This window comes from Gopherus flavomarginatus, chromosome 4, assembly GCF_025201925.1.
Source record: "Gopherus flavomarginatus isolate rGopFla2 chromosome 4, rGopFla2.mat.asm, whole genome shotgun sequence".
In the NCBI taxonomy this organism is placed as follows: Eukaryota; Metazoa; Chordata; order Testudines; family Testudinidae; genus Gopherus; species Gopherus flavomarginatus.
The window spans coordinates 103,408,257-103,434,075 of NC_066620.1; the positions used below are offsets into that span (position 1 = coordinate 103,408,257).

Below are 25,819 nucleotides of genomic sequence, written 5' to 3' on the forward strand. Positions count from 1 at the left end.
CTTTTAGATAATAAATTATGCTGTATAAAACAAAGCTCCAGAGGATGAGATTCCAGATGAAGTGCCATCCATTGGCATTACATCCAGATAAGGAAAACTTGGGTAACCAAATAGGCTATGATGAGAAGGAACCAAACAGGACATGGCAAGGCAGAGTAGAACAGCACAAGCTGTATTTTCAAACATCACTGGAGTTAAAAACAAAAACATCCCAATAAACAAAACCTCCCCCGCACCTTTCCACACGGGATTTTTTCAGAATCTCAGAGAGAGTAGTGAATAAGTTAAAGAATATTTCATACCAAACAAAGATTTCTTTCATTTAAAGCGAAGCTAATGTACAGATATGTATTCTTATTTTCATCTAGTACACAACTGCCCCCCACCCCTTTTTAGCCCTCCCCCCCAGATTTACGAGTACACATACGGCACTTACTGCAAAGCTGTAGTGGGCTAAAGATTTATAACAGTGATTTTTGTTTAAAAAAAAAAAAAAAAGAAATCCATGAGACCAAAATAAAACCATTTAAATCAACTCCTTCCTGAGCAACTTAGAATTTGGAATGTGCTGGAAAGTTATAATAAATAAGTCAAAGATTAACCATCTTAAACTGTACTTTTTAAACATTAAAGTAAAATATAAAACATTTCATGACAGACAAAGGGACTGTTGGGCCAGGAATTGTAGATGTTTATGTACGAAACACATTCATGAAGTTACCATTCAGGGAGAAGAGGCAGGTCAATTGTTAGGAAAAATACAACATTAAAACCTAGAGAATAAATCACGTACCAGTTTTTGTGTTTAGATTATAAAGTAATCTGGGTTAAAGATATCGTTAAATTAAGATAAAAATAGACTGAAATGTCTACAGTAAGCGGAAGTGAATTTGAGGAAGGGTGAACGAGTTAACTGACTGATTATTCTGCTATGACACTTGTAAAAGGACTCAGACAGAATTTGTTTTTAAAAAGATGAGATTATTAATTGTCTTTCCAAAATATAACAATTCCACAGTGTGTAAACTAATCATTACTCTTTCAATGTAATTTCATAGAAACCACTTAAAATATACAATGCAGTAGATTCATATTTTAGCAACTATGTTAATTGTTATCTATGCCACTTGCAGCTTTCTTTAATGCCTTCCTTCACAGTAGTGCATTGGTACCACACAACTGGGATGTAAGGAGTGAGAATAAAATTCCTCCCTGTAATATTTTCTTCAAATTATCATGTCTTAACACAGTTATGCGTCTTTTCTTCTGTTCTCTGTGGATGAGTATAATAAAGACCAGTTAGATGATCAAGATGGTCCACCATATATTTTGGCTCCCTGTAGGCTCATGGAAGAGGAAGCCTCTGGAAAGCACTTCATAGCTTGGGCCTGTACATGTACCTCAATCACAAAATAACTTTTGCTTTTTACTTCCAAATGAAGGTCCATTTTGCAGACTATACATAGATAGTGAAACTCCCCTGAAGCAATTACCCAAAGAGACCAGCCAAAATTGCCTAGAACAGCAATTTTCAACCTGTGGTCTACAGACCCCTGGAAGTTTGCAGACTACGTCTAAGGGCATGTCTACATCTAAAATTTTGCAGCGCTGGTTGTTACAGCTGTATTAGTACAGCTGTATAGGGCCAGCGCTGCAGAGTGGCCACACTTACAGCAACCAGCGCTGCAAGTGGTGTTAGATGTGGCCACACTGCAGCGCTGTTGGGCGGCTTCAAGGGGGGTTCGGAGAACGCGAGAGCAAACCGGGAAAGGAGACCAGCTTCGCTGCGGTTTGCTCTCGCGTTCCCCGAACCACCCTGCAAACCGCAGGGAAGGAGACCTGCTTGTTCGGGGAACGCGAGAGCAAACCGCGGCGAAGCTGGTCTCCTTTCCCGGTTTGCTCTCGCGTTCCCCGAACCACCCTGCAAACCGCAGGGAAGGAGACCTGCTTGTTCGGGGGTTCGGGGAACGCGAGAGCAAACCGGGAAAGGAGACCAGCTTCGCCGCGGTTTGCTCTTGCGTTCCCCGAACCACCCTGCAAACCGCAGGGAAGGAGACCTGCTTGTTCGGGGAACGCGAGAGCAAACCGCGGCGAAGCTGGTCTCCTTTCCCGGTTTGCTCTTGCGTTCCCCGAACCACCCTGCAAACCGCAGGGAAGGAGACCTGCTTGTTCGGGGAACGCGAGAGCAAACCGCGGCGAAGCTGGTCTCCTTTCCCGGTTTGCTCTTGCGTTCCCCGAACCACCCTGCAAACCGCAGGGAAGGAGACCTGCTTGTTCGGGGGTTCGGGGAACGAGAGAGCAAACCGGGAAAGGAGACCAGCTTCGCCGCGGTTTGCTCTCGCGTTCCCCGAACCACCCTGCAAACCGCAGGGAAGGAGACCTGCTTGCTCGGGGGTTCGGGGAACGAGAGAGCAAACCGGGAAAGGAGACCAGCTTGATTACCAGAGGCTTCCTCAGGTATGCTGGGATACCTGCTTATTCCACGGAGGTCAAGAAAAGCGCTGGTAAGTGTCTATACTTGATTACCAGCGATGGATCACCAGCGCTGGATCCTCTACACCCGAGACAAAACGGGAGTACGGCCAGCGCTGCAAACAGGGAGTTGCAGCGCTGGTGGTGCCCTGCAGATGTGTACACCTCCTAAGTTGCAGCGCTGTAACTCCCTCACCAGCGCTGTAACTTTCTGATGTAGACAAGCCCTAAGATTTCCAAAGGGGTTTGCACCTCCTTTTCAAATTTTTTAGGGGTCCTCAAATGGAAAAAGGTTGAAAACCACTGGCCTAGAAGAAATCTAGCAAGTATTAAATTGTGAATATAGGCACAGCCCCACGCAAGGTGTGGTGCACATGTTGTACCACCGCAGAAGTGATGTAGGGAGGCATTGTGATGTAGACACACCCCTTGGAGTCACAATTCCTCCTGCACTTTTTCCTTGGTCTATGTGTTAGTAGTTTACCCCTGCTTTCGCCATACTGATGAGGAGTGTGCATGCAAAGCCAAGACTCCACCCATCCCTCACTCACTTGGCTCCAGGGAGGGAGCGAACAAGTAAGTAGCTCTGTTTATTCCTATGTGCATGGACCCACGATTGGAGTAGTCTGTTTAGAAGTGCAAACTAGATACTAACTGGCTCGTATGGGCATTTTGTCCAAGTTAAATTCTAGACCTAAATGTCATAAAACTGTAACAGAAATCCTGGGGATACCTTAAATGGAACTGTCCCCATTTCATCACCCAGTCCCATTCACTCCACCTTTTAGTGTTTCCTGATAACAATACTTAAACTTTCAGTGTCATTCATACCAATATACCATTGAATGTGTTTTTTTATGCTACACTGATTTTTTGTTGTTGTTTTATTTTATCATTGTGCAGTATGTAAGACGTCAGTCATACCTGTCAATGTCTCTTATTACAAAAAAATCCCTCATTTTAAAATCACGTTTACTTCACTGCCACCCAAATTTGGTGTCCTCACCTGTACTTCACCCTAATTCTGTTAATTATTTGGATGAGATATGAAGACTCACAGAACTGAGGTTACAGAAATGTTGTTCATACTAACGGAAAGAGTTTCTTGCATGAATAACTTCTACGTATAATATTGGGTCTGTGTCCCATGGTAGGAATGACAATAGTATAATTTTTTTCTTTAAAATAAAAACTATGCACCACACCTCTTCCTCCAGGGCCTAAGAGCAACATTCTCAATTGCAGAAGCAAAATCCCAAGACCACGCAATACTGCCCCTTTGGCCTTCCATCTACCTGTTCATCTCTATCATTCAACTTCACTGATAATTTTTTCCATTTTGACTCTGTGAACCCTTCTAGTTAACTGGGTTCTTTAACCTGTTTTATTTCACCTGATATAATATGCTTGAAGTGTAGATTGTACTCCTCTCACCTGGAAGCCCCATAGGGGAGACTTTCTACTCTGTTTTGAGTCCAATACAGTTTGAACTTTACGTGTTGTAACAATGGCTCTGGATCATATAACCCTTCATGTTTGCTTGCTATTCAGATGTTGTTACTACACTCCAGTGGTATCCCTACTAGCTTATAAATGCTGTCAGATGTTCAATGCCACAGTAACGGGCATGGTATTAAAACTTCCTTAATGAAAGTTACTTGGTAAATGATGTCTAATATATGTTGGTTTGCAAATGGGTGCATGTGTACAGCAGCATTTTACTGTGCAAAAGTTATTTTGTGATGAGATGAGAGATGGTTCCATCTTAAAATATGTCATATAAAGGATCCTATGAGTCAAGAAAAATATAATAAAATTAAACAAATATAACCCGCAAAACCGGGTGTCTCTCAATTGCCCCAACATGTGGGAACTTTTTTTTGTTTTAAATGCTGCTGCGCATTAACTCAGTCACTTAAGGTAATATTTTTTTTAATAATAAAAAAATATTGAGGAAGCTGGAAGGGTCACCAGAGGAGAGCTCGGTGCTTGCATCACCTTTTATAGATATCTTCTAACCACTTTTCATCATCTTGCTCCTCATCATCTATAGGTTCTTCAGTTTCCAGGGGAGAAGGAATAAAGAATTCTGGCTTGGGAGGTGGTTCGCTGCTATGAGACTTAAGTCCAAATTTGCGCTTTAGCAGGTGGAACTGCTCTTTGACATAGTAGTAGAACTCATATTCATATCTCATGCGCTGGTAAAGGATCTGTATGGCTTCTGGAGAAGGGACGGTCTTTTTTACTGTCACAGTCAGATTTCCAAGTTTCCTATGTTCTGTAAAAGAAAAAAAGATTGGGATCTGATCAACAGCACCAAAAATCACATTCTTCTTTAGACCTAAGGAACTGTTCTACTGTATTATTGATTAAAAAAATGTCTCCAGCCCTTTATCTGTAGTAATTCGTAATAATAAACTTTTAAAGAAGGACAAAGTATAGTGGACTAGACTTTCAAAATTACACATGCACATTTGCATATGTACATTTGAACATGGCTATTCTATGAATGCACTTATCTAACGATGCTTGCACTAATCTTGTATTTTAGCCAGCATATGGCAAGCTAGGCTCCTAATTGGCCACACTTACATGAGTAAACTAGGCTCATACAAATGAATAAGCATAATTTAAGTGCACACAAATACATAATCAAACCTAGCTTGGGAAAACTTTTCTCAAGTAGTTGGAAGGTTAAATAGCCAATATTTATTAGACCTCAACAGAACCGTTGTCTCCAATGTAATATTTAATGTACTTTCTTTGTCTGCTGTAAACATTAGCTATTGGGGAAAATGGTCCCCAAAATAGTGAGGTCTAGTAATTAAAAAACATACCAAATATTTTCTGTTTTCTTCTTGTTCTAATCTAGACAGACAGTTGGGGGAGGGGGAATTGGTAATGAGATATAGCGCCACAAAACCATGTGTTACCTGTCTGAATCCAGCATGCTAGTACTGATCAACAGCTGTTCCCACCTGATGATTATTTGCTTGCCTTTGTGAAATTAGTTTGGTGAGTTACAGTCTAGTGCCCAGTGGAAAGCCTTAGCAGACATGTCAAGGATTGGCTATGCATGGGGACTTCTCACCCTAATAGTGGTCCCTCCATGGTTAATTAAGGTGCATTGACTGGACTGTCTGAAGAATCTTGCCCTTTCCTGAGTCCATAGGATTCCATCTATCTGATACCTTTCACAAGTGATAAGTTCACACAAAACAACTCAATGCCTAATAAAATCGATCACTTAACAAAAGCATATAGCTGTCTTTTCTCTCTCAATAATTAGGTTTACTTTAATGTCGGAGAACAACACATACAAGAGCTAGCCAGGTCAGAAGAAGGGCATGTTTACTTTTGTGGTTTCCCAGTTTTCCACTAGATGGAAACATAAGACCAAGAGACAATATTGAGCATCCCCAACATTTTCTTCCTCTTTTGGATAGAGGAGTCACAAGCCAATGCGTGGAAGAGGGAACTGCTCAGAGTGCCATAAATACAGTACTGTAGATCAAAAGCCACTTACTATGAAGTACTAACCTTCTAACTGTGAAACCTCCCTAATGTCCACAATTTTTCTTTAGCAAAAGTGGAGATGGAAAGGTAAAGTGGTGAGGAATTCATTTCTATAACTAATCATATTTCCTGACAGTTTTCCCAATGCAGAGTGTACAATATTCACGATTTATAGTTACAGAAAGGGAAACAGCAGTACATTATGTGGGACATATAAATTTGGATCTAAAATGAAGGCTACATGTTATAAAAAAAAGATTGAGAGTTGCGTTGAAAAGTTCAGACTGGAGAGCTAAGAAAAGGAGATTCATGGATTTTGGTCCTACCACTGATACCTTGATCTCAAAATATTAGATAACATTGATATGAAATAAGAGATGAAACAGCAAGATGAGACAGTTGTTCCACCTGACTTTGTCACCGTGGTTTAAGATAGTGCTACAAGACAATGGTGACAGAGATTCTGAGTGATGGGCTTAAACTGCAGCAAGGGAGATTTAAGTTGGACATTAGGAAAAAGTTCCTAACTGTCAGGGTAGTTAAACACTGGAATAGATTGCCTAGGGAAGTTGTGGAATCTCCATCTCTGGAGATATTTGAGAGTAAGTTAGATAAATGTCTATTGGGGATGGTCTAGACAGTATTTGGTCCTGCCATGAGGGCAGGGGACTGGACTCGATGACCTCTCGAGGTCCCTTCCAGTCCTAGAGTCTATGAGTCTATGAGTTTAGTTAGAGCAAGGACAAAGGAGGTATCGTATATCCTATATCGCTTGGCAAGTGTCCTTGAAATAAAGAGAAAGGCCTAGTTATACATTCCTTTATACCACATGCATCACTATGGTCTCTCAACATCTTCAGGTGATTTATTAGAGCCCAACATCTTCAGATTGACCTGAAAGTATTAAGTATGTCACAAATCAACAAATCCAACAGGAAGAAAAATTTGAGACACTTATTCTTCTCTGAGTTTGTCTTCTTTGTCATTAAACTTATCTCTGTGTTATAGCAGATCACGATTATACCAGGCTGCCATTATCTAAAAGGTCTACTGGAATATTTTGCCTTTGGTGCTAAGAAAAACCGCTGAAGCGAAACCATGTGATCTCTCTCTCTCTCTCTCTCTCTCACACACCCATCTCTTTACTCTGCTAGCCTACAAAGAAGCACTTATCCTTCACAAACTTCCTGATACATAAATTATTAGTTGAGGGGCACAGAATACAACCATTTTAAAAACAACTGAACTAATTTTTATCTGTTCAGTTCTTTATACTTTGTTACCTCATCCTTTACCACTAATATTTGCATGAAAACACGATCTTTGATCTTGGATAATTTCTCTGTTTCTGCTCTCATTCCTTCCCTGAAGTGATTATCCTTTGTTCCTCCCAATTGCCAGTAAGAAATCCAAATATTTCACACAACTTTAGTCACTAACTGTCACAACAGAGGGGGCCTTGATATTGCTGTTGGAGTATCCACTTTACTGTGCCTGCAGTTATCACTACAGGCTTGGACAGATCCAAGAGGACACAGCAGTGGAGTATGGAGAAGAGATTTTATGGCACTGGAGGGGCTAGTTAAATTAAATTGCCCACGAGGGAAGATTTATTGGTAACTGCCTCTTCTTGGGCAAAGAAGTAACAAAACACAACACACCAGCATGTTGAGGCAAGACTACCATGGACAGCTCAACACCATGGTTTAATATAACTAAATAGCTACTTTTGGTCTATACAGTATTCTATCCAAAGGAAGCCATTGTAGTTTACTAAGAAAGGTTCCAGTCCCGCATAGCACCAACATGTGCATAATTTTGCTCAGGTGAGCTGTCCTATTAAAGTCTGTGGAGCTGTTAAGGTGAACAAATCTATGCATATGCTTAAGTGCTTCACAGGATCAGGGCCCGTATATACATGTTTGAAGAATTATTTACATGTATGGTTATAGGATAGATGAATAGCTCCAAAGGCAGAGTTTCTAGGATGGACAGTGAAACAACTCTGCGGACTCCAACAGTTACTTATTCACCTAACAGGAATGATCTACAATGATTTTTAGGGAACACAATAATATTTTTAACCAGCTATAAAAGCCACAAGATATTTATTTTGGGAAAAAATATTGAGTCTACCTAGAGGGCCCAATAAGAGTGTTCATTATGTAAAGATATGCACGCAGCAAAACAGAATAAATAAAACAATGCCTGTGAAAATGCAGATGACTGGAAGCATAGAACAACAGCTATGTGAGTGCAAGCCTTAGATAACACACTTTACAGCTACAATCCAGGTTTTCTTACTTAAAAGAGCCTTCAAAGCCAAAGCTATGTTTATTTTAGTAATATTCTAGTTAGACTGCAAATGTTCAGGGCAAGGACCTTGTCCTCATATTTGTCTGCACAGTGTCTAGCATGTATTTGGTGGTAGATTAAAACAAAGTTTAAGGGAAATATTTTCCCCTTACTCCTGCTTAGAAATTACTGAGCCTGCTGTTCCTCTCCAGTTCTGAGAGACCAGAGAAAAGCATAATTTGGTGTGGGGTGGAGGAGGGGAACAAGAGGAAAAAAAGAAAGGGAGATCTGTGCCTTCACTGCATGCTCCCTTGTGTGACCATTTGACTCGGAGCTCCTCCAAAACAGGACACAGATTAGAGGCAGGAGGAGGGATGTGGGGCACTGGGCAAGAACTGGAAACAGCTATTCTCTGTACATGGTCTCTCTGGGACCCCACTGGGAAATCTCTACTTCTAGCAGCACCAATTCCCCTTTGTGGCTGCTAACTCCAGTAGAGAGAGGGGCCTGTGTTCAGTCACAAGGAATTCTGCCAATGGCAGCAATGCTAAAAGAGCTGGGCTGCTACTGGGGAGGAGAGGCCTGCAGGCAGCATAGACTGGATTCTTAGTTGTGTGCAGTTGTCCTTTGCTTACCACACAGATCCTTAAGTTCCAGTGGCATGCCTCCCCCCTTTCTGCTTTGAGAAGCTGCAAACGCATACCGCCCTTCCCCTTTGCCCTTGCAGACGAGGAGGAGAAAACTTTATGAGGCTTTTCTTGCAGTCTCCAGATGTGATTTTCCTCTCCAGTGAGCTCTTCTGTGGGAGGGAAACCTCAAGCCCATTGTGGTTATTTTTGATTGTTCAGGAGCATTTTAGATTTCTTGGCTTTTGTCAGTTTGCCTCACAGTAACTGCTGTTAATTAGTAATAACAAACTGCCTGTAAAAATACAAGAGTATATCTGCTGTTTGGGAAAAAGTGCAGGCCAGGGCTATGATCAAAATGGGCCTGCCTTCCTGACTTCAAGCTAAGTGAAGTTTTGATAATGCAACTGACCTTCACCTTGTTTTGCACTTAAATTTTAGTTAGACTAGTTTATAATCTTCAGCTCTCTTAAAAAGCCCTTTAATATAAATAAAAAGAAAATTACAGTGCCACTCCTTGAAGTCACCCTTACCACCTCCCCTTTATCCATCAAACAAGCATAATAGAAAAATTATGCAGATCTGGCTGCATGCCAAAGTAAACAATCTGGAAATGTGATGTAAATCCAGCTGCTCCACCAGAGGACAGGGTTCCCCACCCCACCTTTTATGACCTTTGAGACAATTCACCATATGGAAATCAACAAACTACACCATTTACTTTCTAGTGTTATTTTTTTTCTCTTTTTTTTTGGCATTCCATTAATATACTAAAAAGAATACACTGTACAGTGACCTAAACCTCTTGCAGTAATCACAGCCGGTCTTGCATTAACACAACCAAGATGCAAAGAAACTGAAATGCAAATATGGATGAAAAAAATTAAATACATTTTGGGTAACTTGGTGACAAGTATTTACCATGGCAAAAAAAAAAAAAAAAACCAACAAAAAAACAAACAAACAAAAAATCTGTGTTCCTCAATGCAATAAAGCAGTTAGTTTCCTATATTTCAGATATCAATTTCATATGTCCCTTGCGTGAAAAATTTTGGAATGCCATATTAAATCAAAATAAGGATAAAGACATTCTCTACTAAATGGGGAAGTTAAGAAATCACTCAGCCTTCTCAAATGATCTAATATTTTCAGATTAAATGATTCAGGGGCCTAATCCCGAGCACTCTCAATTTTAAACGAAATCATGAGGAACTGAGAGTTCTCAGCATCTTTCAGGATGGGGCCATAGGTGAGTGAAGATTGAATTCTAGGAGCCCCATGTCCGAAGCTGGAGCTTTAGAATGACAGAGTGGTGCAACAGCATATACCTGCATGTCAGCCAGTTTATTGCTGATAAAGGAAAACCCCACACCAGGCTCTGCTGCCCTGAAACTGCGTGAATACGATGGTTAGACAAATAAGGTGAGTGAGGTCATATCTTTTATTGGACCAACTTCTGCTGGTGAAAGAGAAGCTTTTGAGCTATACAGAGCTATTCTTAAGGTCTGGGAAAGGTACTCCGAGCATCACAGCTAAATGCAAGGTGGCACAAATTGTTTAACATAAGTAATCAGCACATATTTCAAGGATCCATTCAAGATAGAGTGGCCTGTTATCACCTCTGCAGTCATAATACTGGGGGGATCGGTGGTTTATAGATTGTTGTAATAAGCCATAAATCCAGTGTGTCTGTTCAGTCCATGATTTTTAGGGTCTAGCAGAGTTATAAATTTAAACTAGCAGGCTTGTCTTTTCAAAGTGTTGTGCAGGTTTCCTTTGAGGTGAGGACTGACAGGTCAGATATTGAGTGATCACTTTGTGGAGTGTTAGGGTGTATGACCAGATGCCTGCAAGAAGCAGGGCAGACAATCCACAAAAACTGGTTTATTCTATAAATTAGATTCACCAAATTAGTAACAAAAGAACTTCTGTAGTACCCCACTGGTTAACCAGAAGCCAAACACAGTCCCCTTTACACATTCCAGCCATTGGTTCCCATCCAGATAACCCAATCTAATGTAGTGAGGGGTTACTGAAAACCCATTTCACCATAAATGATGGTCTTTCTAATGCCAAAGGATCAGACACAGACCCCCCAGGTCAGTATGAATCTCAGAACTTACCCAAATATCACACTGTCAACCAATCCTTAGTAAACTAACTAAAGATTTTATTAATAAAAGAAAAGAAGAGTTATAAATGGTTAATGGACCATACACATACAAATGATTGCAAAGTCCTTATATCAGGTTTGTAGCAGTGATGGTATAGATTAGTGGATTTCAAACTTTTTTTTCTGGCAACCCAGTTGATTGTTGATGCCCGCGACCCAACAGAGCTGGGGATGAGGGGTTTGGAGTGTGGAAGGGGCTCAGGGCTGGGGCAGAGGATTAGGGTGCAGGGCTGAGGGCTGGGAATGAGGAGTTCAGGGTGCAGGAGGGGACCTGACTGGGGCAGGAGTGTGGGAGAGGGTCAGGTCTCCCAGCTGGGGGTGCAGGCTCTGGGGTGAGGCCAGAGATAACGGGTTTGGGGTGCAGGAGGGGGCTCTGGGTTTGGGGGAGCTCAGGGCTGGGGCAACGGGTTGAGGCACAGGCTTACCTTGGACGCCTCCCAGTCAGCAGCGCAGCAGGGGCACTAAGGCAGGCTTCCTGCCTGTCCTGGTACCGCAGACCATGCTGCGCCCCGGAAGTGTCCAGCGGCAGTTTCGGCTCCTAGGTGGAGGCACACAAGCAGTTCCGTGTGACTCTTGCCTGCAGGCACCGCTCCCCCAGCTCCCATTGGCTGGTTCCCAGCCAATGGCAGTGCGGAACTGGTGCTCAAGGCGGGGGCAGCATGTGGAGCACCATGCCCCCCCCCATCTAAGATCCAGACCTGCTGCTGGACACTTCCAGGGTGAAGCACGGTGTCAAAACAGGTAGAGACTAGCATGCCTTAGCTGGGCAGCACTGCCGGTGGGACTTTGAATGGCCTGGTCGGTAGTGCTGACCAGAGCTGCCATGATCCAGTGTCTTACATTCCGTGACCCAGTACTGGGTCGCAACCTGCAGTCTGAAAACCACTGGTATAGACTGCTGGCTTGAAAAGTCTCTCCGGTAACTTCCAAAAGATAGTATGGCCCTCAGATCCCCCTTTTGCTTGTAAATCCATAGTCCAGAGAATTATATCAGGAAAGAGGCAACATAGAGATGTCTCAGAGGTCTTCTATATCCTTTGCCATGTGCATGGAAATTTACCATCCCAAGCAAAGCCCACAGCCCCTGTCTGTGGAGAGTTATTGGCCAAATTGGAGTCCAGGGCCACATGAACATATCACATGTCCTTACATGTTTTGCTGAATCACAGGGAGTGGTCATTGGCTCCTTGCTGTCTGATGCATCCTCAGGAAGCACTATCTGGACAAGATAAGTTTCCTCAATGGCCCCATTGTGAAAGTGGAGTGTTCTGGATAGGCCATCAACACATAGCTGTCTAGGCCTGATGTAAATCTTATCCTGAGGTGTGTCACCCAGGAATACATCACAGGTTTAAGATGCAAGTACCAAGCCAATATTCATAACTTCAGATACAAAGACGATACATGCATATAAACAGGATAATTATACTTAATAAATCATAACTTTTCCACTGACATCTTACACGACATATTTTGCACAAGATTTGTTGCAATTGTATAACAGTGATAGCAACCATGATACAAAGAGTCATCTTTAATCATATAGCATCACAGGGTATTTTTGTCTTTTACCATTTTCCTGAAAGAGTTCACTGGCGACAGTAGTGATTTTTCTGGTTTCACCCACATAGTTGTTACTGGGGCATTTAGTGCATTGGATGAGGTAACCCACATGTTGTCATAGGCATGTGTAGAATCTATGCATCTTGAAAGGTGTGTTGTGTGGGGTGTTGATCATGGTAGCAGTGGAGCTATGGCTGCGGGTTTTGCATTTGTTGTTCTGGCAGGGTCTTGGTGACGCTTTGAATCGGTGTGTCCTGGTCTGTGGGGAGTTTGCTTCTGATGATGAGCTGGGGGAGGCTGGAAGGTTGTTTGTATGCCAGAAGTCAGGGTTCAGGAAAGATTTCCCCAACGAGTATGGGTTGTAGTTGCTTGATGATACCCCATATGGGTTCCAGAATGGAGTGGTAGGTGACAAGTAGGGATGTGCTGTGTGGGGGGTTATTTCTGTATTGAAGCAGGTTCTCCTGGGGGTATGTGGGTGGTCCATTCCATGATGCGATCTACTTCTCTGTGGAGTGTTTTTGTTTGGTGAAGGTGGTTTTGAGTGTGTTAAGGTGTATATCCTGGACTTTCTCCTGGGAGCATATTCTGTGGTATCTGAGTGCCTGGCTATAGAAAACAGACTTCTGGGTGTGTCTGGATTTATGAAGGTAGGTGTGGTGATCCATGGGTTTCTTGTATATGGATGTCTGTTCGGTTCCATTGCTGAAGTTGATTGTGGTGTCCAGGAAAAAGTTATTGGTGTGGGAATGTTCCAGAGAGAGTTTAATGGATGAATGGTGGTTGTTGAAGTTCTGGTATAGATCTATGAGGGAGTTTAAGATGTCTGTCCAGAGGATGAAAATATCATCAATGTATCTCAGGTATATTATATGTTTTGTGTTGCATTTCCTGAGAAATTCTTCTTCAAGGTGGCCCATTTTGGAGAGCATCCTAGTACTCATTTATGTTCCCATGGTTTGGACAAAGTGTTTGTTGTCAAATGTAAAACAGTTATGGGTGAGGATGAAATGGTGGAGTTTGGTGACATGTTTGGGGTGGATAATTGAGGGCTGTACATTGTCTTATAAATATTTGAGGTAGGCAGCTATGCTGTCATTGTGAGGGATACTAGTGTACAGGGAAGTGACATCCATAGTGGTCAGGAGGGCATTCTGAGGGAGACTGACAATGTTAAGGACTTTGTGGAGGAAGTCACTAGTGTCCTGGAGGAAGCTGGCCCTTTGTATGAGTGGTTTCAGGATGGTTGTGTGAGTCCTGATATTCCTTCAGTAAGAATGCTGTGGACAGATATGATGGGTTTGCCTGAGTTCCCCTGTTTGTATACCTTAGTAAGCATGTACCTGGGTGAGTTTGGCGGGTGGGGGGAGGTGAGTTTGAAGAGATTCTCTTGGAATTGTTTGGGGAAGGATTTGATGATGTCCTTAATTCCTGGGTAAATTGTGATGTGGTATCTTCTTTGAGCTCTTTTTAGTAGGTGGTGTCAGAGTTGTTGGTTGAACTTGCAAATGAAGTCATCATAGTTGAGGACTACAATGGTGTCCCTTTGTTTGTTGGTTTGATCACTAACTGGTGGTTAGATTTCAGGGACTGTTTGGCTGTCCTCTCAGTGGTGGAGTGATTATGGTGGATGTGTTTGTTAAGGATTTTGCAGTCATTTTTTTCCTGAAGCAAACAATGTAACAATCAAGAGTGTAGTTTCATCCATTCCGTGGTTTCCAGTTAGATGATTTTTTTTCTTATGATTGTTAGTGGAAAAGTGGTAATTGTGAGTGGTGTCATTATTGTGAAAGAATTCTCTGAGGTGGAGATGATGGAAGAATTCTCTTAGCTCTCCACATGTTAGGATGGTATCAGGTTCTGTGGTGAGACAGAGATCCAGTCTCTTAGAGAGTACAGATAATTCAGCTCCGGAGAGGGGTAGTCCTGATAAACTGACGATGTTTGGGTGTTGTGTAGTGTCCATGTGGTCGGTACTAGTGCCATGGTTTCTCCTGGAGGTCGTATTTTGTGGGTTGTGTAGTAGTTGGTTCCACTTTTTGTTTTTGTGTTGAATGACTGTCATCAGGTTTTTTGAATAATTGCTTTGGATTTCTTGCATGATTTGCAGGTAACTTTCCAGGATTATTTTCCTCCAGTGTGGGGGAGATGTGATGATGTCTTGTTTGAGGTGATCCCTTTTGGAGTATGTGAGGTGCAGTAAATGGTTCCTCAGTTTTTCTGAAGTCTGTCTGCAGAGTTGTTCAGCATATTTGGAGTTGTACATAGGAGTCAGAGGGTTATAGATGGTGAAACTTCTGGGGATGATGTTTTGTTTCTTGAATTTTCTCAGGGAGTAGACTTTGCTGTTAAGTTTTACTTCCTCCTTCTTTATGTTGTGGAGCTTCCATTTCAGATGGCTAAATTCAATATCTTCCATTGTTTTATGCACTGTAATTGTAGCTGTGTCGGTCCCAGGACATTAGAGGTGGTTGTCAGAGATAGAGTAAATTAATTTCCCCAGCTATACAGGAAGGGCCCACCGTTCAACCATGTGGAGCTGAACTACCGTGAATACTTATTTCTCCACAGCTTCATTTAATGGAAATAAATGTATGTCATTATGGTTAGTAGTAATATACCAATCTAGAAGGTCCCTTATTTGATATGTCACTCAAATGATCAATGTTCTCCTAAAACAAGACTTTTGGTGGTTAATGTAATGAGAATGACAAAAAAAAAAGTTAATTGCATGGCAGCAAAGCTATTTTAAGGCTCAATGGGCCAGATTCTCAGCTCTTGGTGCCATTCTGGAACCCCCACGGGAAGGGTCTATAACACCCCTCTGCATGGTGTCTGGATCAAGAGCTTATCAAGGAGGGAGTACTGTTGTGTTCTGGTAGTGCCTATCTGGAAGAACATCCCCACAAAGGATGTAGCACCTTGTGGTCTTATCTTCAGGAAGAGGAAAGGAGACAGTGCCATAGTTAATCTAACTTAAATTCATTATTAATTTACAAGCTGGAGGGAGCTTACAGAAGGGCAACGAAGCTGTTGAGGGAGATGGAGGGATTGACTAGGAAAAAGATGAAAGGAGTTAAACATGTACAGCTCGCTAAGCAATTATGGAAACAACATGAGAACCATCTACTAATATTCAAAGGATGAAAACTCCAAGGAAGGAGAGAAATTATTTAGCAAGGTAGAGAAAGTGCATAACTAGAAGCAATCAAATAAAATTAAGAAAAATAAAGCTAAGGATAAACGTAAGGAGAATATTGATATTCTGGAAAATGGAACAGTTCATCACTGAAAATGGTGGAAACGATCTCTTACATGTAAATCTTTATTGGGGAAAGCACAATGGAACATACTGTACAGGAAAATCCTGCACCGGCCTGGCAATGAACTAGAAAATGCAATTTTTTTTCCCATCTCAAACTATTTAAAATGGTATATTACTATTATGAGACACCTGTTTATAAAAGAAAATGCCTACACAGACAATATAGATAGATAGCTTACTCCATACTATACAACAACTGTCAGCGAATGGGCCCTTTTCTCCAACTAGGAAGTTTTATCATGAAACCTCTTCTGAGGAAGCTGCTGGCAGCGGCAGTCTTATCAAGTTAAATGCATCTTACCTCCACTAATTCAAAGGTGTGGAAACCTAAATTCTCCCATACAGGGGTCTAGAATCCCAGCTCAGGGGTAGCCTGTTCATCTAGAACTGCAGCATGTCATCACTGGCACTCCACTTGAAAACTGTTTTGCAACAGATTTTTATTTTTTTTAATTTATAAAGTGTCATACTCAGACTATACAAAATTGGTCAGATATGCTGACACTGAATTGAAGAGAAATCCCATTGGAGACAGACTGCATGCAAGAGAAATCTCTTAATAGTTACCAAGCAGAAGAGTTACTGGCACTGCATTACACAGAAAGTCAAATATTAAATCCGAACAGAAACTTCTAAGAGGTTCCTTAATTTGATAGCAATTTAAGGTTGCATCCCCAATTCAAGCAAATTTCTGCGTAAGAAAGAATTATGCTGAAACTTACTCACACTGGTAGCATGAAAGAATGGATACTTATGTAAATGTGGTCAGGCACTTTTATTACTTGAAACAAACTTCTAAGTTGAACTTGACAGAGATGGTGGTGCCAAAACCAAACTCATCTGCAGAGGAAATGCCAGGATACTGTAGCTTAAACTACAGAGAGAAATGTTTTGTTTGCAGTTCATATGAAACTCCTCATGCACCTTAAATACACACAGACGTGTGTGTACAATGAACAAATCCAGTCAGCTCAACAATGTGACAGACCCACAATATAAAACTGAGTTGGAGAAAATAAATTTGAACAGAAAGAGCAAAGAAAAAAGTTCCAAGCACTGAGGTCTTCAGTTCTGTGTCACTCAAGAAAAGATTTTAGCTGGTGTGTATAGTCTGTGATACAGCATGGCCAGAGGGCAGCAGGAGAGGGTTAGGAGGGAGCCTTATTTCTTCCTTAGAGGGAAGAAAGTTTGCTATAGATTAATTAGAGCACCTGAAGCCAATTACAGCACCTGCAGTCACCTGATAAAAAACCCTGCTTCAATCAGACAGGGGAGGATTTGGAGCAGAAAGGATTGGTGTTGGAGCAGAGAACAGTTTGAAGGGAAGCTAAGAAGTCCAAGACCCTAGGTAAAGAGGCACCTGGCTTGTGCAGAGGGAGGGCAGGAAGCCCCCCACAAGCTGAAGGGCAGGAGAGGGAAGTAGCCCAGGGGGAGGAACCGTCAGTTTAAGTGGTTTACCACTATCCTCAGGGCCCCTGGACTTGGGGCAGCAAAAAAGTTAGAGCCGGCCCTGCCTATTACTATTTTTCTCTGTGGTGTGATATCAAAAGTCCCTGGCCAGGATCCATGGTACTAGGTGCTATATACAAAATGCATAGGAAGACACGGTCTATGTCCTGTTGAGCTTACAACCTAAGAATTGAACACTTTTAAAGTTTTACTAGGAGTCGAGACTCCTGGGTTCCATTTCCAGCTTCGTTTCTAACTTGCCACCTGATCTCCAACATCTCACTGATGGCCTAGTTTCCAGAAGTGTTCAGAATCCTCAGCTCTTACAGTATTCAATGGGAGCTAAGGAAGCTCAGCATCTTTGAAAATCAGGCCACTAAAATCTCTGGGTAGAATCCTGAGACTACTGAAGTCAAGAGGAGTTTTGCCATCATCAATGAAGCACTTAAGCAATAAAGAGATTAAGAACTAGCTAACTGACATCTCAAAAAGTAGACATCAATGAGAAATCCTCATCAAGTGGAGCTGTTACTAGTGGGGTTCCACAAGGATTGGTACTAGGCCATTATTAAACAAAATCATTGCTTATAAAAATTTGTACATGACACAAAGATCGGTGAAGTGGTAATGATGAGGACAGAGAAGTCATACAGGGTGATCTCAATCGCTTGGTAAGCTGGGCCCAGGCAAGTAAATGCATTTTAACACAGCCAAATATAAAGATATATATATATATCTTGTGTGACAGACCCAGACCAGTGGGGTACAAGAGTCTGGTAGAGGGCAAATATACTGGCCACTGAATGAGCAGTTTTCTGTTCCCTGAGTGACCAGAGCAGGGGCTGCACTACAGTAATCAGGAACCTGCTAGAACCAATTAAGGCAGACAGGCTGATTAGAACACCTGCAGCCAATCAAGGCAGGCTAATCAAGGCACCTGGGTTTAAAAAGGAGCTCACTCCAGTCAGGGAGGGAGGAGCCAGAGGAGAGGAAGTGCGTGTGAGGAGCTGGGAGCAAGAGGTGCAAGGAGCTGAGAGTGAGAGGGTGTGCAGCTGGAGGACTAAGGAGTACAAGCGCTATCAGACACCAGGAGGAAGGCCCTGTGGTGAGGATAAAGAAGGTGTTTGGAGGAGGCCATGAGGAAGTAGCCCAGGGAGCTGTAGCTGTCATGCAGCTGTTACAGGAGGCACTATAGACAGCTGCAATCTACAGGGCCCTGGGCTGGAACCCGGAGTAGAGGGCGAGCCTGGGTTCCCCCCAAACCTCCCAACTCCTGATCAGACACAGGAGGAGCTGATCCAGACTGTGGGGAAGATCACGGAGGTGAGCAAATCTGCCAATAAGAGCAGGACCCACCAAGGTAGAGGAGGAACTTTATCACTCTTGACATGAAGAATGCCGGCCAAGGCTACAGAATGAGGAACTGAGCCCTTGTAAGCAGCGACACTGAAAAGGATTTAGGGGTTATAGCAAAGAAGCAACTCAACATGAGCTCCAAGTGTGATGATGCGGCCTAAAGGGCTAATTGCAATCCTTGGATGTACAAATAGGGGAGTAAAAAGAGTAGAAGTAGGAGGTGATTTACCCCTTCTATAGGGCATTGGAGAGACAGATACTGGAATACTGCAGACAGTTCTGGCATCCACCTTTTAAGAAAGATGTTGCAAAATTAGAGTGAGTGCAGAAAATAGTCAAAAAATGATTTGAGGGCTGAAGAAAATGCCTTCCAGAGAGAGACTTCAAGAGTTCAATTTGTTCAGCGTATCAAAAAGAAGATTGAGAGGTGGCTTGGTTACAGCATATAAGTGCCTTCACTGCAAGAACACAGTGAGTACTAAAGGGCTTTTTTTAAGCTAAAGGATCAAGGCATAAGAAGAAACCAATGGACAGAAGCTGAGGCCAGACAAATTCAAATTAGAAATTGGCTTAATTTTTTTATTTTTATTTTACTTTATTTTTTTTAAACAGGGTGATTAACCACTGGAACAATTACTAAGGGGAGTGGTAGATTCTCTGTCTCTTAATATTTTCAAATCAACACTGGATGCCTTTCTGGAAGAAATGCTTTTAGTCAAACACAAATTATTGGACTCAGCATAAAAGTAACTGGGTGAAATTCTGTGTGTTATTCAGGAGGTCAAACTGGATGATCTAATGATCTATGAATCCCTTTGTATCCCAGTTTCCAGATCTGTAAAATGGGAATAAAACTTACCTGCTTCACAGAGGTGTTGTGAAGGTCAGTTAATGAATGACTGTGAAGTGCTTTGAGATACTTGAAAGGCCCTGTGGTCCTGATCTCAGAAGGTGCTGAGCATCCTCATTTCTGACAGTTTCCAATGGAAGTCGAGAGCACTCAGCATCTTGCAGCACCAGGCTCTACGTGAGTGCGAAGTATTATTAGAAATAGGCTGAGTTTGGAGAAGTTCATAAATCTTAAAAATGCTTCATTCTAGATCTTGTACATAGCGGAAGCTTACATACAACTCCTTAGGATTTATATGGTGACAAGTAGCTATAATGTAAGCTAGTAGTACAAGTTTTTTTATTCTAAGTAGGACTGAGCTAATTGCCAAGTAACAAAATTTACCCACTATCACGACAAACGTGACACTGGAACACTGAAAGGCACACTAGCTCTTGCTCAACCCCAGCTATTTAAAAACAATGAAATGAAGAAGGTATTTATTCCCCTTTCATCTAACCTTGGAGGGGAGAAAGTCACTGAGCTTGAGAAGTTTTCTATTAAACATGTCTTCATATAGACAGCTCGTAGAGGGGTGATTACATGGACAACATCAATTTTACCACACTGCTGCCTGAAATGATTTTACCACCTACGTTAACATTTGCCATTACTGTAAGTGAAAGAGGCTAGAGAAAAAGAATCTATTTTTCAGATTAGTTACTTTGGGTATAGTCAGCATCTGAGGGTGGCCAGGGGTTGTGGCCCTAGCAAAGAAGGGAAAATACAACAAAAGGGGAAACAAAGCACTGTCCCTTTAAAGCATTCCCTTTTTGGTATGGAGCGTGACTACTCTGGCTGACTGCCAGGGACACAGAACCAAGGCTTTCCTCACTTGGTCCAAACGGAAAAGGAGTCCATTGTCAAACACTTGCAGGCTTGCTTCAGTAAGAGGAAACCAGTAATAAAGGGAAATCATTTTAACTTAAAGTCTCTAGAGAGAAGTATAATCTGCCAGTGTGACTAAAGCAACTAGCTGCCCAGGTTCTTCATTCTTCTTTGTCGGCAATCTCATGGCTTTATTATTTCCTGAATTAGAAAGAGAGAAGGAAGTGTACTGTTTTTCAGTGCAACTAATGCAGCAAGGTTTCCAGAGTCTTCATGTCTCCTGGCCTTATTATCTCCCTGGACTAAAAGGGGTGAGTATTTCCTTCCCTCAGGGAATCCCCAAGCTACTACTACTTGATATACCTGGCTCAATGAGTCCAATGGAAATTTCCCTTTTTCAGACTGCAGGCTGGGCAGTTTTTCTGGAGCAGGGCAGAGTCCCTTGAAAGGCATTAACCCATTTCCATGACACAGCATGAGGTATGTACATCTCTCCTGTCTGTGGGGCAAACAAGTAAGATTTCATTGTTTCCTCTACAGAGTGTGCTAGTCAATTTTACCTCTTTATATAGAGCGTCAATGTAGCAACAGGTAAGTGCAAAAAAATTAAAATAGGAAAATATGGCTAAAACTACTAAAATTAGCAGGGGGAGTCAAGGCAGATGTAGTACTTCTAATTCATTTTTGAAATTGACAATATATCAAGCTGATTTTGTCCACGTAGCATTATGTGCCTATCTGAGAGCCAAATTCTCTTATAAACTGGATCACAGTTGAGGGTGCCAAATATTTGAAAATGTGGCCCTGAGCTCTAAGGCTGGATCCACCATTGCAGTGTTTAACTTTTAGGAGCTTAAAAAAAAATCACTAGAAAAACACTTTGCAATCCACAAAGACTGAGTTAGTTGCCTAGGTTCCCTATCCAATGGGATGGGAAGAGACAGGTGTCTAAGAACTTTATTCACAAAAGCCAGCATGCTATGCCCAGAGCCATCTAGGCTAGCCAATGGGAGATACCAAGGAGAGGAGTATGTCCTAAGCTCTGCCAGGGATAGGTGCCTAAGTCTGAGCTGCAGGGAGGTGATTGTGATCCAAATCAGGAATCCCTTTCCTGGAATGTGAAGAAGTGTGCACCTCATGCCAGCTTGATAGGGTTAATGAGGGCCTGAGAGGCCAGTTAGGTTACCTAGCATCACCTGCGAGAGGGCGGGCCAAGGTTAATTAAGAGTGAAGCCCAGCTGAGGAAGGTCTGAGACAGCACTATAAAGCCTGGAGGCTGAAAGCACAAGGGAGCTGCAGGTGAAGAAGGCTGCAGTCACTCATTGCCCTGGGAGGAAGGAGGCCACTAGGAACAAAGAGGAAGTCCAGGGGGAGAGTAACCCCTGTAATACTGACCCGTAGTAAGTCTGGCAAGAGGCTCAAAGAGGTGAAGTAGCCACAAGTAGAGTAGGCTCCAATAGTAAACCCAAAAGCAGCCAAAAAGATAGGAGAGGCCAGGTAGGAATGAGCCTAGGGAAACAGCAGCAGGGAGTAAGCAGACTTGAACTGCTGATTGTAGGGTCCTTTGTCTGGAACTTGCTGTATTGGTTGGGCACAGGTTCTCCTGCCAACCACAGAGAGAGTGGCATAGACTCCCGAACAGGGGCTGAACACTGTCTGGTGATGGCATTTGGACACTTATCCTTTTGGACTTTGTAACCTTGGAAAGGGTGTGTTACATGGGGACCTGGCCAGAGGGCCCAGTTACCAGAATAAAGACTATCTCAGAGCGAGCAGCAACCTATGCTGCAACAGCTACGTTCCCAGACCTAGATGCAAGGAGGTGCACTAGCGGTGAGTGGGAACCCTGTTACATGAAGTTGGGGCAGCTCCAGGCACCAGCACACCAAGTGTGTCCCTGGGGTGGCAAGACATGGGGGGCGGCCTACCGGTTGCTGTAAGGGCGGCAGCCAGGCTGCCTTCAGTGGCATGCCTGCGAGAGGTCCGCTGGTCCCGCGGCTTCCGTGGCAATTTGGCCGCGTGTATGCTGAAGGTGCGGGACCGGTGGGCCTCTTGCAGGTATGCCGCCAAAAGCAGCCTGACTGCCGTGCTTGGGGCGGCAAAATACATAGAGCTGCCTCTGCATGGAGTCAGGAAGCTTAGGTGCTTAAGTTGTTTCTTAGTGAGAATAACTTAGGCATCTGCCTCACTCTACAAAAATGGCTGCAGGAGGTGGCGGTGCCCACCTTATAACTTGAAGTCCAGTGGTTAGAGCACTCTCCTGGGATGTGGAAGACCCAGGCTAAATGCCCCCACTCTGAGGGGGAGAAAGGATTTGAATAGGGGTCTCCCACCTCCCAGAACAGTGTTCTAATAACTGAGCTAGAGGATATTCTGATGTGAGTCTTTCCCAGGCTCTTCTGTAAAGCTGTTCCACTGTGGATCTCAGCTCCCTGCCTTCCCAGATCCAGGGCCAGAGAGGCTGAGCTCCCAGGCTCTCTGCCTCGCTGACAGTTGGATTAGAAGGCTCTCTTCAAAAAAGTGAAATAGACAAGAATTTTCCTGGTGGGCAGCCAGGAAGCCAAAAAAATTGTTTTGTTTCTCTCAAAATTCAAGATTTCTTGAAATCCTTGCCTGTGAAAATTTTCATGGTTTTGACATTTTATCCTGGTTTGGGATGGAATTTTTTTGAAAATGTGGAATTTTTCACAGACAGGGATTTCCATTCTCCTACCCAGTTCCAGTCATAATGCTACAACTCCAGTTAATACGTCTAGCTTATCCCTCAAACATGTCATCCTTGTACATACATGCATTTTAAAAGTTGGAAAACAGGGAGCTATACTGAATTGACTTCAACCTCCAGAATGCATTTTTTCCATGCTTGTTTCATTTGAGGTGAACCAGGTTCAGATAACTGTGGGATACAGGAATGCAAGGGTTTGCAGGAAGTTGTTATAAAACCTGGGAAAAATTAGACTGGGATTCAGCACTTTTAAATGTCCAACATCTGTTTATCAAAATATTCCTGTATTTCACTTGTCTTGAATTACCCACCATGTGTGTTAAGATACATCCACAGGGGTCATTATGTTAGTGATTCATCCTTTAATTTTAATGGCAAGCCATACATTTTCCTGTACTAAAGTAAAAAATGTTGGTCTGGCTTTATCAAGTATTACATGCCACTTTTTTCATAAAATTACCCATGTATCTACCTCATGACATGGGGTTTAAGATTTCCCTGCCTTTCTTCACAGAAGATACTACCTACATGTGTTCTAATGTTTGACTTATATTAAAAATATATTTATTGAACAAGAGGGATGTGCAGCAGGAGATGGTCTGTAAGACTAACATGTTTCCTAGGAATTAAGCAGAATCTTTTGCTAAGAGGATATGTCTGCCCTTAGAAGTAGATTAAATAGGCTAGTCCACAACCAGAGCCAGCTAGAAACCCCATTCCATATTCCACCAGCAGATGAGGAAATGCTACATAAATATGGAAATTCAAAGTACAGACAAACATGCTTTGGAACTTTACTGTTGTTCTATTCCTAAAACGACAAAATGAGCTTGAGCTGAGGGTTTGGCACATCTCTTGCTTCAATGTGCTATCATGTAAAAAAATTGAGGGCTTGTCTGGACATAGGATTTCAGCCAATAGTCACGAATGTAGCTGCACCATGCAAAGCCCTAGCAGAGACAGGATAAAAACTGCTATACAATGTGTAGGGCCCTACCAAATTCACAGCCATGAAAAATGTGTCTGGACCATGAAATCTGATCTCCCTTGTGAAATCTGGCTATTTTAGGGGAGACCAGATTTCACAGAGTTGGGTGGCCAGAGAGCAGCAGCTGCTGGCCAGGAGTTCAGCTCTGAAGGCAGTGGCACCGCCAGCAGCAATGCAGAAGTCGGGGGGGGGGGGGGGTAATCATTTTTGGGGGAGGGCAAGGCTGGTCTGACAGGTAGGTGAGTGGGTGACCATCCACGGCTCAGTGCCCCCTCCCTCCACAGCCAGCCTAAGACCCCCTAACTCCCAAGCACCGAGCTCCATCTGCTAGTCCTGGAGGGGATGGGGAGGGACATGACTTCCTTTTTCTCTGCATGGGCTGCTTGCGAGGCAGAGTCACACCCACCTCTGGGAACATGCCCGGGGCTGCAGGAAGCACTGCAGCTTCTGGCTGGGAGTCCAGCTTTGAAGGCAGCACTGCTGCCAGCAGCAGTGAAGATGTGAGTGTGGCATGGCATGGTATGGTATTGCTACCATTACTTCTGTGCTGCTACTGGTGGTGGTGCTGCTTTCAGAGCTGGGTACCTGGTGGCCAGCAGCTGCCCAGCTCTGAAGGCAGAAGCATAGAAATAATGGCGACAATACTGGAACCCCCTACATCAGTCTTGTGCCCTCCCCACCTCCCCATTTTGGGTAGGGACCCCGATGGTTTCAATACCGTGAAATTTCAGATTTAAATATTTGAAACCGTGAAATTTACTATTTTTAAAATCCTATGACCATGCAATTGACCAAAATGCACCATGAATTTGGTAGGGCTCTAATGACGGGATTTGCACCTCTATAGCTTAACCCTGCTTGAACCCACACAGGGTTTGTCTATCCATGCTTGGAGTTTGCATGGCACAACTTGGGAAACAGCATGCAATCTCAGAGGATTTGCACCCCGTGCCCAGAAGGTATAATGTCTTACACAGGGATCAGACCTCCCTTCACAGCTCCTGGGCACTCAGAGCACTTGCCCCTGCCTCAGATTTCAAGCGTCATTATGTAGCTTTTAACATTTGCAAATGGTGGGTAAAATGAGAGAATCTAACAAGAAAATTGTCAGCTTGAATACACACAAAAGATGATGTTCCCCCTTGCAGGGCAGAGGGCCCATGCTAGGCTTTTCAGCTGTGTAATGGAAAACAAAACTTTTTAAAAATAAATCTTTACTACCAAAAACAAAATAACTGCCCAAACTTGAAATGTAAAGGGCAGTGACCTCTTCAAAGTATTCTCCATCTTACAGCCATGTCCAAGATTCCTCAGATTATACCCTGTCTCTACTAGTATTAAGCTGGAGCCACAGGCATTTAAAATTTGCCACTAAATCTTCCTGGGATGAACTAAGAAAGGGAATATTTAGGCTGAGTATCAGGAAAAAGTTTCTGACTGTAAGAACTATTAAGCTTGTGGAATAATAACCTGAGGAAAGTTGTGGAAATACCTCTACCCAGAACTTTAAAAATTAGCCTGGACAAAAGATTAGTAAAATGTATAATAGAGTTCAACGCACTTTCAGGGAAATGAGATTAGACAAGCACTTCTCAATTTGTAAGATCTGATCCT

At 42.8% G+C, this 25,819-nt stretch overlaps 1 protein-coding gene across 1 annotated transcript in view; it reads right to left on the reverse strand.

The window, feature by feature from the left end:
* Window positions 1–4,181: 4,181 nt before the first annotated feature.
* Window positions 4,182–25,819, reverse strand: part of UST (uronyl 2-sulfotransferase) — a 308,265-nt gene continuing 286,627 nt past the window's right edge. Inside the window, exon 8 of the mRNA XM_050949786.1 lies at window positions 4,182–4,750. Coding sequence (XP_050805743.1) covers window positions 4,467–4,750 — 284 coding nt within the window. The 3' untranslated portion in view covers window positions 4,182–4,466. The remainder of the gene's footprint in view (window positions 4,751–25,819) is intronic.